At 43.4% G+C, this 15,005-nt stretch overlaps 1 protein-coding gene across 1 annotated transcript in view; it reads right to left on the bottom strand.

Moving 5' to 3' along the window:
* NEGR1 (neuronal growth regulator 1) overlaps window positions 1–15,005 on the bottom strand; it is a gene marked incomplete at its 5' end in the record, with an annotated part of 107,430 nt that overhangs the window by 79,977 nt on the left and 12,448 nt on the right. Inside the window, one exon of the mRNA XM_009698162.1 lies at window positions 10,350–10,481. Coding sequence (XP_009696464.1) covers window positions 10,350–10,481 — 132 coding nt within the window. The remainder of the gene's footprint in view (window positions 1–10,349; window positions 10,482–15,005) is intronic.

Raw genomic sequence — 15,005 nt, 5'->3', positions numbered from 1 at the left:
AAAAAAGGTATCACTTGGCAGAATTAAGCAGAGATTTTCATTAAGAAGATGAAAAATGTACTCCTTATCTGTTGGAGGGATATCTTGAGTACTAATACTTCAACTTCTTCAAATACAAGACCTCGTTTCATGTTGCCAAAGCCCTTGATTATGTGCTGTGGCAGCAGAATGCCATCTACATGAAGGAACATTATAATCAATTTTGTCACGCTTCAATATGAACAACGTTTTTCAGAAATATGCAGTAACTGCGCAGTGGTTTGCAGAACCTAATAGTAAACTATTATAGCACAGAAAGAAATCAATGTTAATTTAGGAGCCAAATTGCACTCGAGTCAGAAACTTGAACTATATTGTTTTAATCTGACTTCTGAAATGTTAATAAAAATACTTGAAGGACAAAATGACAAACATTATTTTCATAAAGAGGCTTCTTTCCCCACCAGTGAGGGGAAAGGGATTTTCTTCAAATCAACTACATTCTTTCCCTACCCTGTCAATTGAGGTGGCTTTATTGAATTGTTTTTCATTAAGTGTTACTGTGAGATAGGACATTGTAACTCCTACAAGTGATCTCAGTGATGAGAATAGCTTGCAAATTAAGTAAAAATTTAGTCCTAATGTTGACCAAAACCAACAAAAAACCTGCGGAAGAAAAATCCCACACTCTGATTGCACTGTGCATGACCAAAACCTCCATTTTACAGGAGAGCAGAAAATTCTTCAGAGATCTTTATCTTATGCGAAAAGAACCCATTCTTATTTGCACTAGTTTCACCTGAAATATTTTGCTAGCAGCTCCTCTTCTGGATGGCTGGACCCAAAGTTCAACTCTGCTATTATTGACTTAAACCGCGATCAAAATTTTCATCTCAGCTGTGCTAGCACCTAATCTGCTTTAGCTAGAGTGGGTGGCTTTGTATTCTCCTGTATTTGACCACCGATATAGAAACTAATTACACTTATTTCTGTGCTCTCAGCTGTCTATTATGTGCTGCAGGAAAGACGTCCTCTCCATTATTCCTCTGAAGGCCTCCCTGCATCTTTTAATTGAAATAGTAGCTCAGATGAAAAAGTTATAACTACTGAACTAGAACATCTGTACAACACAGAGAATCTGATTTTTAGAATTAGGTTAATATTTAACAAAAATAGGAAAAACAAGTCAAGAGATGGTCTTGAGGGACTAATACATGAACCTCCACACCCACATCTCTCCTGACCTGCCTGCGTTGCAGATTGCTGGTGCATCCTTTTAGAAGTTAGTCCACGGTCCCCCAATAACCCATCACGGAGCAACACCATTCTCACCATTCAAAACGTTAGGATAACTCTAACTTTGATGTTTCGCAACAGTTTTCAGATAAAAAAAGTGAAGGGAGGACACCATCCGTTCCCCAGGTCTGTGGCAGACAGGACAAAGCAAAAGGGGACCAATCCTCACAACTTTCTTCCCAAAGAAACCAGAAAATTTGTGGAAAACAGGGCAGCCTGAAGTCATGCTTTGGACTCAGTTTATGCCTGGCCAGGGTCATCTCTTACGCTTGCAGACTGAGCCACCATGCGAGCCCATGGCGTGCACAGCATTGCCCTCACCCAGACATCTGAGACCAAGAAGGCTTGAACAGATCCAAGCCACGTTCTGGAAAGCTCACACTGCAATAAGCCCTATTGAGCCATTAACAGAATCGAATATGAACCAGTAGTCAGATTTCCAGGAGTCCCCAGTGTGACTTAGAATCCAAAATCCCATTTTTGAACGGTAACCCGAGAATTTTGGAACACGTGTTTCACAGAAGCCAATGAAACCGCATTCCAGAGTGCTTCCAGCATTTCAGAGTGTAATTTTGATACTGCAGAAGGATATCGCAAAGTTCAATCTTCCAAGGCTCTGCGCCCGTGTACCTCTTTAAACAGTCAGTTGGAATTGAGTCTGCTCGATACCTGCAGATTGCGATTGCTCTCCGTTGTTATAATGTCAGGAAATACTTTGTGATTAAAGAGAGACCGACCAACATGATGTGGTTTTAAATGTGTGAATTTCAGACAGATGGATAACATCAACCACTGCAACACCGAGATAAGGCCTTTGTGTTCCACGGTCAAATATGAACATATGAATTCATCTCATGTGGGTGCAATTCTGTTTGAAGACCTGACATGACCGAATTTACTTGATATAAATGACACTGTAAAGAAAAGCAGTAACTTCTCTCCACAGTTTTGTTCTTTCAGAGATTTAGTTTTAGCTGGTTTAAAAGAAAAAACTTTGTAATTGGATGGAAGTGTCCTCACCATCACATTTGTGATAAAGTTTCAGGTCCTCTAAGGCTATGAGATGAGCACCCTTGACTGCAGTCGTTATTGTAAACTTATGGTACAACAGACAAGGTGGCTGTTCCTTCCCAGACTGGCTAACAAACAATATTGCAAAAAAAAGTACGTGTTTGTGTGAATCCAAGTGTTCAATACAACGTCCATGTTTTGAGACAAAAAAATGAAGTTGCACTTATGGATCAAAATACATTGATGTAGACTCACTGGTTTCTCCAACAAAATGGCTTCTGGTCTCCCAAAGCCAACGCTGACCATCACCTGCAAGTCATAAATTTAGTCATGGATATAAGTGTGAAGCTGCACTTCTGTAGCTATTAAAAATTGAAAGAATCAGAGTTATTCATTCATGCTTAAAAAGAAGCTCCACTCCTCCCCTCTCTTGCATTAGAAGAAAGTGGAAATTAAAACTGCAAATTGCTCTGAGTAAATTTACACATGGTACCAAAGCAGAGGAGGACTGAGACCTTTGGAAAATATTTGGGCCTTGCCTTTTTATTTGATAGTGCATTCACCTTGATCGAGGGAAATTTTCTTTTTTGAACCCATAATGAAAAACCTTGCCAAGGAAATGTTTTTCGTAGGTCAGCAATGGTTCACAGCAAGATACTTTCTGGGAAAACAAAGTCACAGCAACATGTCCAGGTATTACGAGCCCCAACAAACACTGAAGTCCTGTAATGTTTTTCCCCAGTAGGTTTAAGGTTACAGATATAATTAGGTTAGAATGGCTTGTACAGTATGTCTGATTTCAAAGTAAAATCAGAGTATTATGCATAATATTATGCAAAGCGCCATAGCAACAGTAAGGCAGACTTCTAAGAAATGCTAATGAGATAAGCTGTTCTGCAAAAACCCTAACCTGTCCAAGCAAAAAACAAACACATTACTTAAAATTCATACAAGAAACTCACACATTCCTTCTATAAAAAAAGCCCACAACACAAAGTATCTTATCAAACCATCACAGCAGTTTTTTTTGCAGGAATGGCACAAGGTCTGCACAGCAGACACCTTTCATAACCGGCTCGCTGATCCCCGAAAACCCAATCCCACAGGACTGACACTGCTCCGGCTGAAAACCAGTGGCAGAACTCAGATGCCGGAGACTGGGAGCGTGGGCAGCAGCCCAGGGTCCCTCTGCTCTCCACCACAACCCGGGTGATGCTGTGCCTGCTCTGAGCACACACCCGGGGTCCAGAGGCAGAAGAAAACTTGATGAAAGGAGGGAAAACAAACAAACAAAACGCACACAACCCCCCCCACAAAACGTAGAAAACAACCAACTTTGATGACTTACTGAAGAACATGGAAGACACAGAATCATAGAATCATTATGGTTGGAAGAGACCTCAAAGATCATCAAGTCCAACCGTATACCCGATGCCACCATGCCCACTAAACCATGTCTCAAAGTGCCACATCTAAACGTTTTTTGAACACCTCCAGGGACGGTGACTCCACCACCTCCCTGGGGAGCCCGTTCCAATGCCTAACAACTCTGACAGTGAAGAAGTTCTTCCTGATATCCAACTTGAACCTCCCCTGGCACAACTTGAGGCCGTTTCCTCTTGGTTAAAGGAGGCAGAATAATTCCAAACACAGAATATAACAATTCAAAGACCACAATTAATTGTTTTATATTTCAGGTAAAGAATAATGCAGCAAGTACTTGAATAAACCAAACTGATACAAAACCAATTAGCCTAATACACTTCAAAAATATATTCAAGAGTCGGATGAAGCAAATACAGAGCTATGATGTTATTTCTGAGGTGCGAGGCAGGTGCCTAATGCAGCCTCCATGAACCCTTTTCAGAAAAGGAGAGGGGAAGAGCAGCCAGGGCATTATAAGCCAGTTCATTTGTCTCCAGTCCCCATAAAAATGCTTTTCAAGCAATCAGATGTGAAAGCACCTGGAAGATAACAAGAAGATGAGCAATTGCCAACAGATTTGTTAAGAATATATTGTGTTGGGTCACCAGCTCCTGCAGGGTACAGCAGTGAACTCTGCAACTTAACCGCAGCAAGCATTTGACTGTGTCTCCCACGCACGAGCAAGCTGGGCTTGGCTAAACGCCGCCTTCGCATGGGCACACCTTGTCTGGAAGGCTGCGCTCAGGGGTCCGCTGTCCTGTCTGCTCACCGTTATCAAAGGCGAGAACCCTGAAACAACCCTGATAAGTTGAAGAAGTGGCCTGAAAACTGGACAACACCAAAGAGGAATGAGTTCAACACCTAGGATTCATCAGCTGGCTGAACACGGTGAGGAGGCGAGGCAGCCGTTCTGCAGAGAGTGACGGGGGCTGCCAGGGATAAAACCCCACTAAAGCGTCCTGCTCTCACAGGGAAGGCAAGTGTCCTAGCCAGGTACATGAACAGGCATCAAAAACAATCTTTCTACACCCTTGGCAATCCAACACCTCACCTTGCATGCTAGCTTAGCTTTTAAATATCTTATTTGAGAAAACCCTTCCCTAGCACCAACTGATCTGCAGAAAAGAAACATTTAGTCAGTTCCTTAGAAAACATGACCCAAGAATAAAGATGAGATCAATCAGGGGTGGTGAACATAAGGAGGTAAACATGAGGAGCACAAGTCCACTGTCTCCAAAGAGACTGAAAGGTGAGACTGATCTGTTCTCCGTTCCTTAGAGGGCAGGTGAGGAATGGGGTTGTAATTCTGCAAGGGAGGTTCACATTAAACACCATGAAAAACGTCCAGTTAAGGGCTGTGATTAAGTAGAAGACACTGTTGCCCACAGAGCTGCCATCACTGGAGACGCCTTACAAAGGGACTGGGCGAACATCTATTGGCAACACCAATTCAGGGGCATGGCTTACAAGGTTAATACAGTTTTTACAGGTTATCACATAGTCTATTCACTTCCTTTTTCCTTTCTCAATATTTTCAAGATCTAATAGAAAAATACCTGTACAAAGAAATGCTGTTGCAAGCAGACATGGCTCAATATCTAGAATATTTTGGAGTTACCGTTATATTGTTGTATTTACCACCTACAAATTTGGCAGATAAGCGTTCTCTTCCCTTGACAGCAGCACATCGGAGGCAGGAGAAGTGCTGCAGGTTGAGCCTAGGTTGCATTAGGCATCATTTTCTTCCAAGCAACTTGTGCCAGAAAAACTGCTTGTGAGTCCTGTCTCAGAAAGGAAGACCTGTCCTCCCTCCTGTGCTGCCAGGAAGACCCCAGGACAGCCAAACCAACAGACCGATGGGACCAGACCACACCAGTGCTTCCCAGTGCCAGCTGGGCTTCCTCAGCACAGGAACTGTAATTTTCACCTCCCCAGTATGCACCGATGAATCTGGCCTTCAATTTGCAGCATGATGGGGTTCATAAAGGCTGAAATTAAATTGTCTTTTAATTTCAACTGAATGGCTTTTTTTCCTCTCCAAAGTCACCGGGTCTTAATTCAGTAAATTCTGCAAGATCCAGCTTTAACAATGCTGTTTGAGATACAATTACAGAAAACAAGACCCTTAGTGTACATTATCAAAAAAACTCCAACCAACAACAACCCCACAACCAAAAAACCCCAAAGGAGTACTGCAATACAACTCTACTTTAAAAGTCCACATTTGCTATTTATTTAGGTAGCTGACAATTTTACATAAGTTCAAATAAATGCCAGTTTCATGATGCACACATCCCATTCTTCATCATCTCAGCATGGCCTCAACACTTTTGGAGATTGTCACATTTACCGCTGCCTTTAATATTTTTTAAATATGGCACTACTAAACAATAAGCTACGGTACCACGTGGATAGTTTCAGACCACCTTTCAAGTGAAATATTAAAGTCTTGCTAATCCAGACACTGGTTCATTCAAAGTGGGGTTCAATATTATCATCTATAAATCAGTATTTGCTTTTATAAAATGTAATGGAAAATGCTAATAAGATTTACTTGTGAAGTGAAATTGGATTATATCTTATCTATTTTTAACTTGATTTGGTATAGTATTCCTCCTTCATGAACCAGCAGCTCAGCCGCTTCAATAGTTTTTTTTCCTCCCCCCTCCTTTCTCAGAATTCAGGCAGACAAATGCACCACAGATTCTCAGGCCACCATTTTTGAAAGGGAAATCACAGGGGACAGACATAAATTAAATAGAAAATGTAGATTATGCAATATGAAGCAGTATAAAGAAAAAAAACCCTGTAAAGTCATTAGAGTTATGATATATCTGCTGTAAGGCAGATAGCAAGCTGGTTGTTTGTGTATGGTTGGAAGTTGCCCAGCCAAGAAACTTGAAATTCAGAAAGTAATTTAAACCTGGTAATTTTCTTGTGCATGCTTGGATGACTGAACAACCGCTATATGCAATGAATATCCATATGCAAAATTATGCTTATATGCACCGTAACCACTCAGGGATCATTGATACATTCTATTAACTGGGCACAATAAAACCTTGATTTATTCCACGGTTATCAGGTCTGCAGTAAAGAACGGTCCTTTTAATAACACTGAAACAGTATAAAAAAAATTGTCAGAAGCAGCAGTTAAGCAATCACACTCATGCAAATGTAGTGCTGTACTGTCATCGTTCCGTGTGCTGGAGATCGTACGTCAAGACGTCGCTGTACAAGACAGTGGAGGGACACAGAGATGAAATGGGGATTACTCAGGGTCTGAGATGAAGCGATGCTTCTGCAGCACACGACCGTCCATACCCCATCAGATTGTAAGGGTGCAAAAGCAGGAGTTGAAGCATAAGCCACACACTTTACATCCAAGAGGATTTTCTATCGTAAGCACTGCAGGTAGGAAAGGCGATAGATGCTTTGTGAAATTACAGGATCCTTGCCAGACTGAGGAGGAGAGCTTGGTGCGCTGGTCATGGCCTCAGTGACGCTCGCCGAGGAAACAAGTGGTGAGTAAGGGAAATTAAAGACACGGTGGAGGTACCTGGCAGATGGGCACAGCATCCCTGCACCAGAAGCACAATCACAGGATAACACCAGGGTGGGCGAGGAGCAGCAGAGCCTGCAGAGCTGGTGCTGAACCCACATGGCAGGGTGTCAGTGGCAGAATTAAATAAGTTTGCAAAAGCAGAGAAAATAAAGGAATGGGATTTTGGGGGTGGGGGGGTGGGGTGGAGGAATAAAGCCTTACTTTTTATTGGTTTGTTAGACAAATGAACAGATATCTTCAAAGAAGAAATGGGACTGACATTTGACAGAGGAAACTGCCCAACCCAGGGTAACAAAAGGACCTGAAGGCTTCCTCTCTTCTTTATATGTCTTTCATTAAAATCTTTCCAGATTTAAACTTGAAAATCAATTTGATACAAATTTCTTGTAAATAGCAGCTAGTAAGCAAACCACAGTTCTCCTAAATGAAATATTTAGCTTTTACGGATGGAAAGCTGCCCTGCCAGGCCATCTCAACAGCCAGCAAGCAGACATCATTCTGCTGGTCTGATTGCACGCACGACATCCCTTTTCGAACAGGGCTGCCCACGCTGAGGTGCCGGGAAGAGAAGCTCGCCCCAGCACGTCCTGCCCGCCGCAAACAACGTGTCCCCAGGGCTGATCACGGCAGGGTGAGCTCTGCCAGCATCACCCAGCTCCGGCGTGACCCTCTCCCGAACCCAACAAGCCATTTTTCTGCCTGGTCAGAATGGATAAGCCTCAGCAGCAGCAGGGAGCAGATGTTGGGAGTGCTTTTGCATTGCGCTTAACTGGCTAGGGGACATCACACGACTCCAAACAGAAGCGCATTAGCAATTAGCCGACTATGACAAATCATTCATATATATAAAGTGTTTCATGCTGTAGCCAGATACTAGTCTTACATTAGTTCAACTTTATTCCCCCCACCTCCATTTTCTTCCTTGTAAGAAATACAAAAACCCCAACCTCTGTGTAACCCCAGTGCACATTTAGAAGTTTGCCTGAATGCAAGATAATGCCACGTGCATCCACACTATGGCAGAGGAGACCTCCAGCTTAGCCCAGGTAGCTGAACTGGGACAAAGGTCAGCTTGGACATTTTATTCGAGCTTGCTGGTTGATTTGGTAGTCTGTAGCATGTTTCTTACTGTAGACAGAGGTACCCTTACACTGCGTGCTGCAGGCAAACCTGAGCACCCCTTGCTCATGGTATGCACCAAAGAGGAGTAGGACCTCCTGAGCTCACACATCCTTCAACACAGACACGCTGTTCCTCCCCTTACTCCCTTGGCTCGCTGTTCAGGGAGAGCGAATCCCATCCCACCTGCGACCCAGCCCCTGCCACTGGCCAGAGGGGAGTCACTGGTCCCACTCCCAGCTGCTGCAGCGAGACCTTTGCTGGCCACGCAGACCCACAGCGGTGGCTGGTTGAAGGGCCAAGGGCTGGCGCAGGAACAAAGCATCGCTGCTCAGCTTTACCTTCCCGACACTGTCAATCTTTCCCACCCACAAAGACATCCAACAGACTCAAAACTCACGTTAAGAAAGTGGTGAGCTGAGGTCAGAAATAGTTCCAGCTTTGACATGATTCAGGGTGCAGGGCACACACCAGCTGGCACTTCAGATGCACGCTGCAGTTCAGCTTGAGTTTTAGCTTTGGCCAGCTAAATTGATGCTTTTATCCAAACTAGGACTCAGGCACATTTAGATCTCAGCTCAGAAAACAAGAAAGATTCCATGAGTTTACCACATCCACTGTGCTTTTTTTTATTATTTAAAAAGAAACCCCAGAACAACCACTAAGCAGGCTTACCAACTATGAGCACTTAGAAAACTCCCGAGACAGCTAGTTTCACCCTTATTAAAATAATCCCCGTGAAATAGCACAGATGAAATACTTGTTTTGCTAAAACTAGACTGAGCTCACCGTTCCTTCTGCTCCCTATTGCAAGTTATTTATCTAACAACACAAGCCATTTCAGAGTACAGCTCACGTGAAAGGTGTCACCCCCGAAACACCCCTGCTTTTGGGAATTCAGCAAAGCTGATGCAGGTGGAAACACGTCAATGAGGGCAAAGAAGCCCTGAGAATGGTGATGGACTCTGCATGAGCCTCCTCGAGCTGCTCCACCGTTGAAGTCTCTCCATGTAACTTGTAAAGCAAAGAGTGACGGTCACAGCACGTCATGCCAGCGCCTCAGGACCTGCAGCCGGTGTCACCAGCCCCTGTGACCCAGCAGCACAGCAAGCTGCCCATCAGACCCAGCGTACGATCCAGCTATGCTATAAGCAGAGCGCATCGACCCACCGTGTTCCAGGAAGGCACAAACCACAAGTGCCCCGGTGTCCTGCGAAGGAGGATGGTCTGGTCAGCTTCTGAGCACGGGAACTCCCCATAAACACCCGGGTAGCACAGCTAGCCCCATCAGTGACCCACCTGCAACAGCCCACCTCCACCACCTCCAGCTCTGCTGTGACCTGGGGACCCCATAGGGACAGCATCAGTGGAGGGAGACACAAAGCTGACGCCTCAAAAATTTGTGGCCAATAAAGGTGCCACAGCAATTTTCAAACCAGAAACTGTTACAAATTATAAGCTCTGTAAATACACTTAACCTAAGAAAATTCCATGTTTGAATGAAAGAAGTTATTCCCATTTTCTTTCCACTTTTTTTACATGTTGAAGTTTCTCATCTCCTTATATTATTGCACAACCATGACAAATTAAATCAGAAACACCTTAGCCCAACAACCACAGCATTCCTCAGAAGTTACTCAGATAATTGCTCAAAAAATTACTCCAAAACCTCTGTCTCAGCACCACAGCCCAGCGAGAGCACCTGCTATAAAGCCTGTGACAGCACGACTGTCCACAGCAGACAAAAGGAGGGTTTGAACCTTAATCTCATTTTACCTTCCTTTGGTGAGGCTAACTCATACATCAAATAGCACAAGTCATTTCGCTACCATAATACAAAACCCAAACACACTACAATTCCACCACAAGCAGCAGTTTGCTGCATTAGACTTTTCTTCTCAGCCGCATCCCTCTTCTCCATTGGATTTAGTGATTAAGAAACAACACAACTTACAGTTTACTGTGACTTTTACTTTTCTCACATCTGGGACTGAGACATCATTTTCTGCACTGCATTCATATTCTCCAGCCTGGTCTCTTGTAATTCCATAGATGTCCAGGTACTGCCCGCTCTCAAAGGGTTTTGCTGAAATGAAATAATCAGAGAAAGAAATTACTGGAAGCTGATCACAAAACACGTGAAGCTTCACCAAGATGTGAACAGCAGCCAGAGGGTTTTGCTGGGTGCTGCAGATAACACACCTCCAAGGGAAACCACCATAGATTTTGCTCAGAAATCCCAGCCCCAAGCTGAGCTGCAAACCCCCTCAAGCTCCTGGGTTTGACTAAGGGTCCAACCCTGACCCACAGTCAAGCTCAGCATCCTCCACATCCATGAGAGCAATTTGCTAACACAACCCTGCACCTGCCAAATCTCTCAGGAGCATGGTCAGAGCCTTGCCTTAAGAGTTTCAGCATCCATCAGGGTTTATGGTTAGCACCTGGGCACAGACCCACCCCCCTACAGCAATCAGAAGCAAATCCAGCGACCAGGGCAGGCTAAAGGGACAACAGCCCAGCCCCAAAGCAGCTGACCCAGCCCTGCTGCTGCTGGCCCCAGCGTCAGCTCCCCATCACAGGTGACCTCACTTTTCAGGGACCATTTGACCTTGTAGCTGTACAATGGTAAATCTCATCAGTTGGGGATCACCTGCACCCCGGGGGCTGACAGAGCCAGACGTGTCCTGGAGGGAAGCAGTGGCTGATCACCTCTGATGAGTGGCCATGGGTGCAAAAGGGGGGGGGTTATCCCACATCCTAGCTCCAGGGAAAAAGCCCTTTCAGGCTTGCCCACCACACTGCTCAGTGTTTACATGTTGTGCCCTAATAAACACTTCATCATGTTTATTAAAAATTAAATAATAGCTTTCCTCTCCCAAAGGACCCAAACCCAAGAAATAAGGTTCTCAGTGTTTGCCTTCTTACACAGAAATAAGGACAGTCAGTGTGAGCGCTTATGAAAATAGGTAGAGGTCTATCTGATGTCAGACAGTATGAAGACCAAACTGAAATATATGTGTGTGTAACTCCTTAGTGCACTGTAACTAAAAACATTAATTGTTTTAGAGGACAAGAACAGTTGTGTGTTTCAAAAGCTGATTTATCTCCACTTGACATGGAGTCATACAGAAATTTTTGTAGTTTTCTAAATCCCAGCACCTCCCAGCTTTTCCGTACTGCGGTTCCCACCTTGCAGCGAGCACTTTGATATCCTTCAGATGAAAACTGCTATCTGGTTCAAAGTTCATCTTTCTACGTTTTTTGAGTAGTGACTCTAGGTGGGGACAAATTAATTGGTTTAGATTCCTCACAAGGCATTGACTACATAATAAACCCCCAAAAATGTAATTTTTATCTTAAAACAATATATCATAGCAGTCATGACTACAGACGCTGGAAATTATAGGCCTAAAGGTTAAAAAGACTTGCTGAAACTGTTTTCCCAGACAGACAAGCTTTTAATTGACTGTTGATAACTTTGCAACTTATGGAGCAATGACAAAAATCTGAACCGGGTAATGAGAACTAAGTAAAAGTATTATCTTCATATCCATCACAGCAGTGAATTTCATTTCCTTATCTGTTCACGGATTGATGTTTTAAAGTGTGCAAGGTTCAAAACTTCAGTTATAACAGTGCATCACTTAGCAAGATAGCACTCATTAATAAGCACAATATACCATGCCTGTCACAGGAAAGAGCCCAAGTAAGCAGTGGTTATGTAAAGTAGAAAGATAAGACTGAAATTGGAAAATTATTGTGAACTGAAGTGAACATTCACAAAATGCAATGAAATAATTTATAGGATATGAGAAATTGCATGAGAATTAATTTTTTTCTCTTCCATGTTGTTCTTAGGAATAAATTACAAAAAAAAAACCCCTTCACAAACAAACCAGTTGTTACTGTTCACATTGTGGCCCTCATCCTGCTCCACTTAGGCCAGGTTGAATCAATTTCCAGAAAAAAGTTTATTTACTATTACTTTGAACCACAGTGAAGGATGCAAAGCCTCTGCCTGCACAGGGGCCTCTGCCCAGGCAAAAGGGAGACCTTCCAAAAAGACTTCTGCTTTGTTTCTAATACCAAGAAAAAGATCTAAAATGCAAAATTCTCCTGTGCATCAGGTTAAAAATTACTATTAAATTATGAGATTGTAATGCTCTCCAGTGTCAGTACTTTCCTGGATATATAGTATGCACTGAAATATTGTACACTGACTCCTGGGAATAACTTACGATGTATCCTACCCCAATTCCCAACATCAATTTGGAAAAAAGAAAAAAAACATCTCCAAGTACCTGGAATTTCATAAAAATGGTTATTTGTGTTTTGGAGTTGAACTAAAGCCAAACATTCTCTGTTAATAATCCAGTCTCTGGATTGTAGCTGTGCTTCTGGCACTGGCTTTGCCACCTGAATGGGATAATGTTCAGCCTCAGCTGGGGTCAATACAGCCGCCACTCCATCCTGACAGAAGTGACAGATTTAGGTATTCGGCACAATTCTGCTACAGCATAAGCACCATCAGTTCTCAGGTCTGGCAAGCAGTCATCCGTCCAGCTGAAAAATCCCAACAGGAGCAGTACCTGCAGGGAAAGCAGGTGTGTATCCAGCGCTGGCACCAGCCGGCTCCAGGATGCTGCTCTGGGATGGGAGAGCACCGCAACAAATCGCTACGGCTCAAAGGCATCAGCGCTGCCGGGTGGAGAGCTGGTGGGAGTTCCCACCGTAATCTCTGTTAGAATGGTTTGCAAAAATGCCCATCAGCACTTTTCATAACCCTTGTATTTATAGCGATCTTATGCTGAGCTATTAACCTAATTTATGCTGCAAAATACACATGCAGTTTCATAGTGCTGTAAACCCCATGTATTTTATGCAACTCACATACACATTTGAAAATATTAAAATTAAGTCATGTTTGAATCCACATGTCCCCAGAAATTTTGCATCAGGCTCACATAAGAAAGTTTTGAGTAAATATGAGACATAAATACTTTTCTTAGGCACTGCATAGATACCACGTTTCATCTTTCCTATTCATCTGCATAGTATTTCATCTTTGGCTTGTTTTTAGTTCTAGAGATTTCCCATAGCTGTGTGGGAGAAGTTAAATCGTGTTATGTGAAAGATATACGCATAAGTATACGTAAGCATATTTATGTTACATTGCATGCACATCCAGCTCAAAAAGGGATATTCATAAGCATCAGGGAGAATAAATTGTGTATAAAGACATCGGTGAATGAAGATGAGTTCCAGGAGACCACTCAGTTTTCTCACTGTTTCTTTCTGTGATGTCTTACAGCCCAGGGTAACCGCACCTTGCTCTGCCCTTCTGCAGACCATGTGCATTTTATGGCTCTACCAAGAAATCAGGAACACACCAGGCTGACTTTTTTGGCCATAGAGCCAAAAGACTTATCAGACTTGGTATCTGAGAAAAAGAAATCTGGAAGGTTCATTAGCACCAGTCCTTCAGCCTGAGGTCGTCTCAGCCAAGATCTTTGATCAAAGATGGGAAAAATCTGTTAGTTGAAGCGAAAGAAACATAAACATGAGAGTGCCTCATGTCCAAGGCCATTCCCGATGGATTTTTCAGAAGATCTCTTAACCAGGCTTACGGATACACATAGTGACACGTAGGTAATCTGCTCTGGATATCTCAGGTTATAAGACCAGGTTCTCTAGCCAGGAAAGGAAACACCTGTGAAACTAAGCTTGAATGCCTATTTTCTGCTACTGCCCTGTGATATGATGCCTGATAAATCATCGCACTTGTTATTCCTCAGGAGAGTACACAATTAAAACTGTGTTTTCTTACCACGCATATGGTATCTGGCATCAGGTGTAGCACACGTACACATTGCCATATGGACCAGTTCTCAAAGGCTTGGATGGATGAGTTTTGCAAGGGTAGCATTTCCCTCCCCTGGTGTTAAACATAAGTCAGTAAGAAGAAGAATCTGGTGCAAGTCCAGGGTAGCTCCAAAAAACTCTGAGAACTTAATCTGAGCCAAGGAGGATTTTTTTTCCCCTTATTCACTAGGATATTAAATAACTACAATATAGTCCCAGTTTACGAATGCTAAGACCTGTTCAGTGCTTTTATGACCCAATCTTTGAGCTACCTCATCCTCCAGCAGAGACCGAAGACCCTCATAGGGCTGGGAGCGTGGAGAGCATGAGGCTGAGCTGATGCCAGTCCTGGTTCATCACGGACTCAGGGCATTTCGATGATGCACACATGAGAGATTGCGCAGAGCCGAGAGAACTGTCTCCCAAGAGAGAGGAGACGTGGAGATCCCCTTATGAGTACTACCTCTATGATGAGAACTGGGCTCAATATGAGAGAACAGAAGGTGGTCTCCAATGACCGTCATGATGCCATCTAATTATCACCAGGTGCTTTAAGTGACCCGTAAGGTCCTTCTTGATCTCAGAAGTTGGGTGGAGATATAGGATCAAGGGTGCAAGGAGGCACCTTTCTTTCCTGGAGATGTGTTGCCATGGGATGCTGAGCACAATCTAAAGTCTAAACAACTGGATTCACCCAGAAAAATGATCTGAAGCCATTTCTACTACTCATTATGGGTTCTGGGTTTAA

The sequence above is a fragment of the Cariama cristata genome, unplaced genomic scaffold, assembly GCF_000690535.1.
Source record: "Cariama cristata isolate BGI_N322 unplaced genomic scaffold, ASM69053v1 scaffold7924, whole genome shotgun sequence".
In the NCBI taxonomy this organism is placed as follows: Eukaryota; Metazoa; Chordata; class Aves; order Cariamiformes; family Cariamidae; genus Cariama; species Cariama cristata.
The sequence above is the reverse complement of the archived record's forward strand: the minus strand, read 5'-3'. Positions and strand labels throughout refer to the sequence as shown.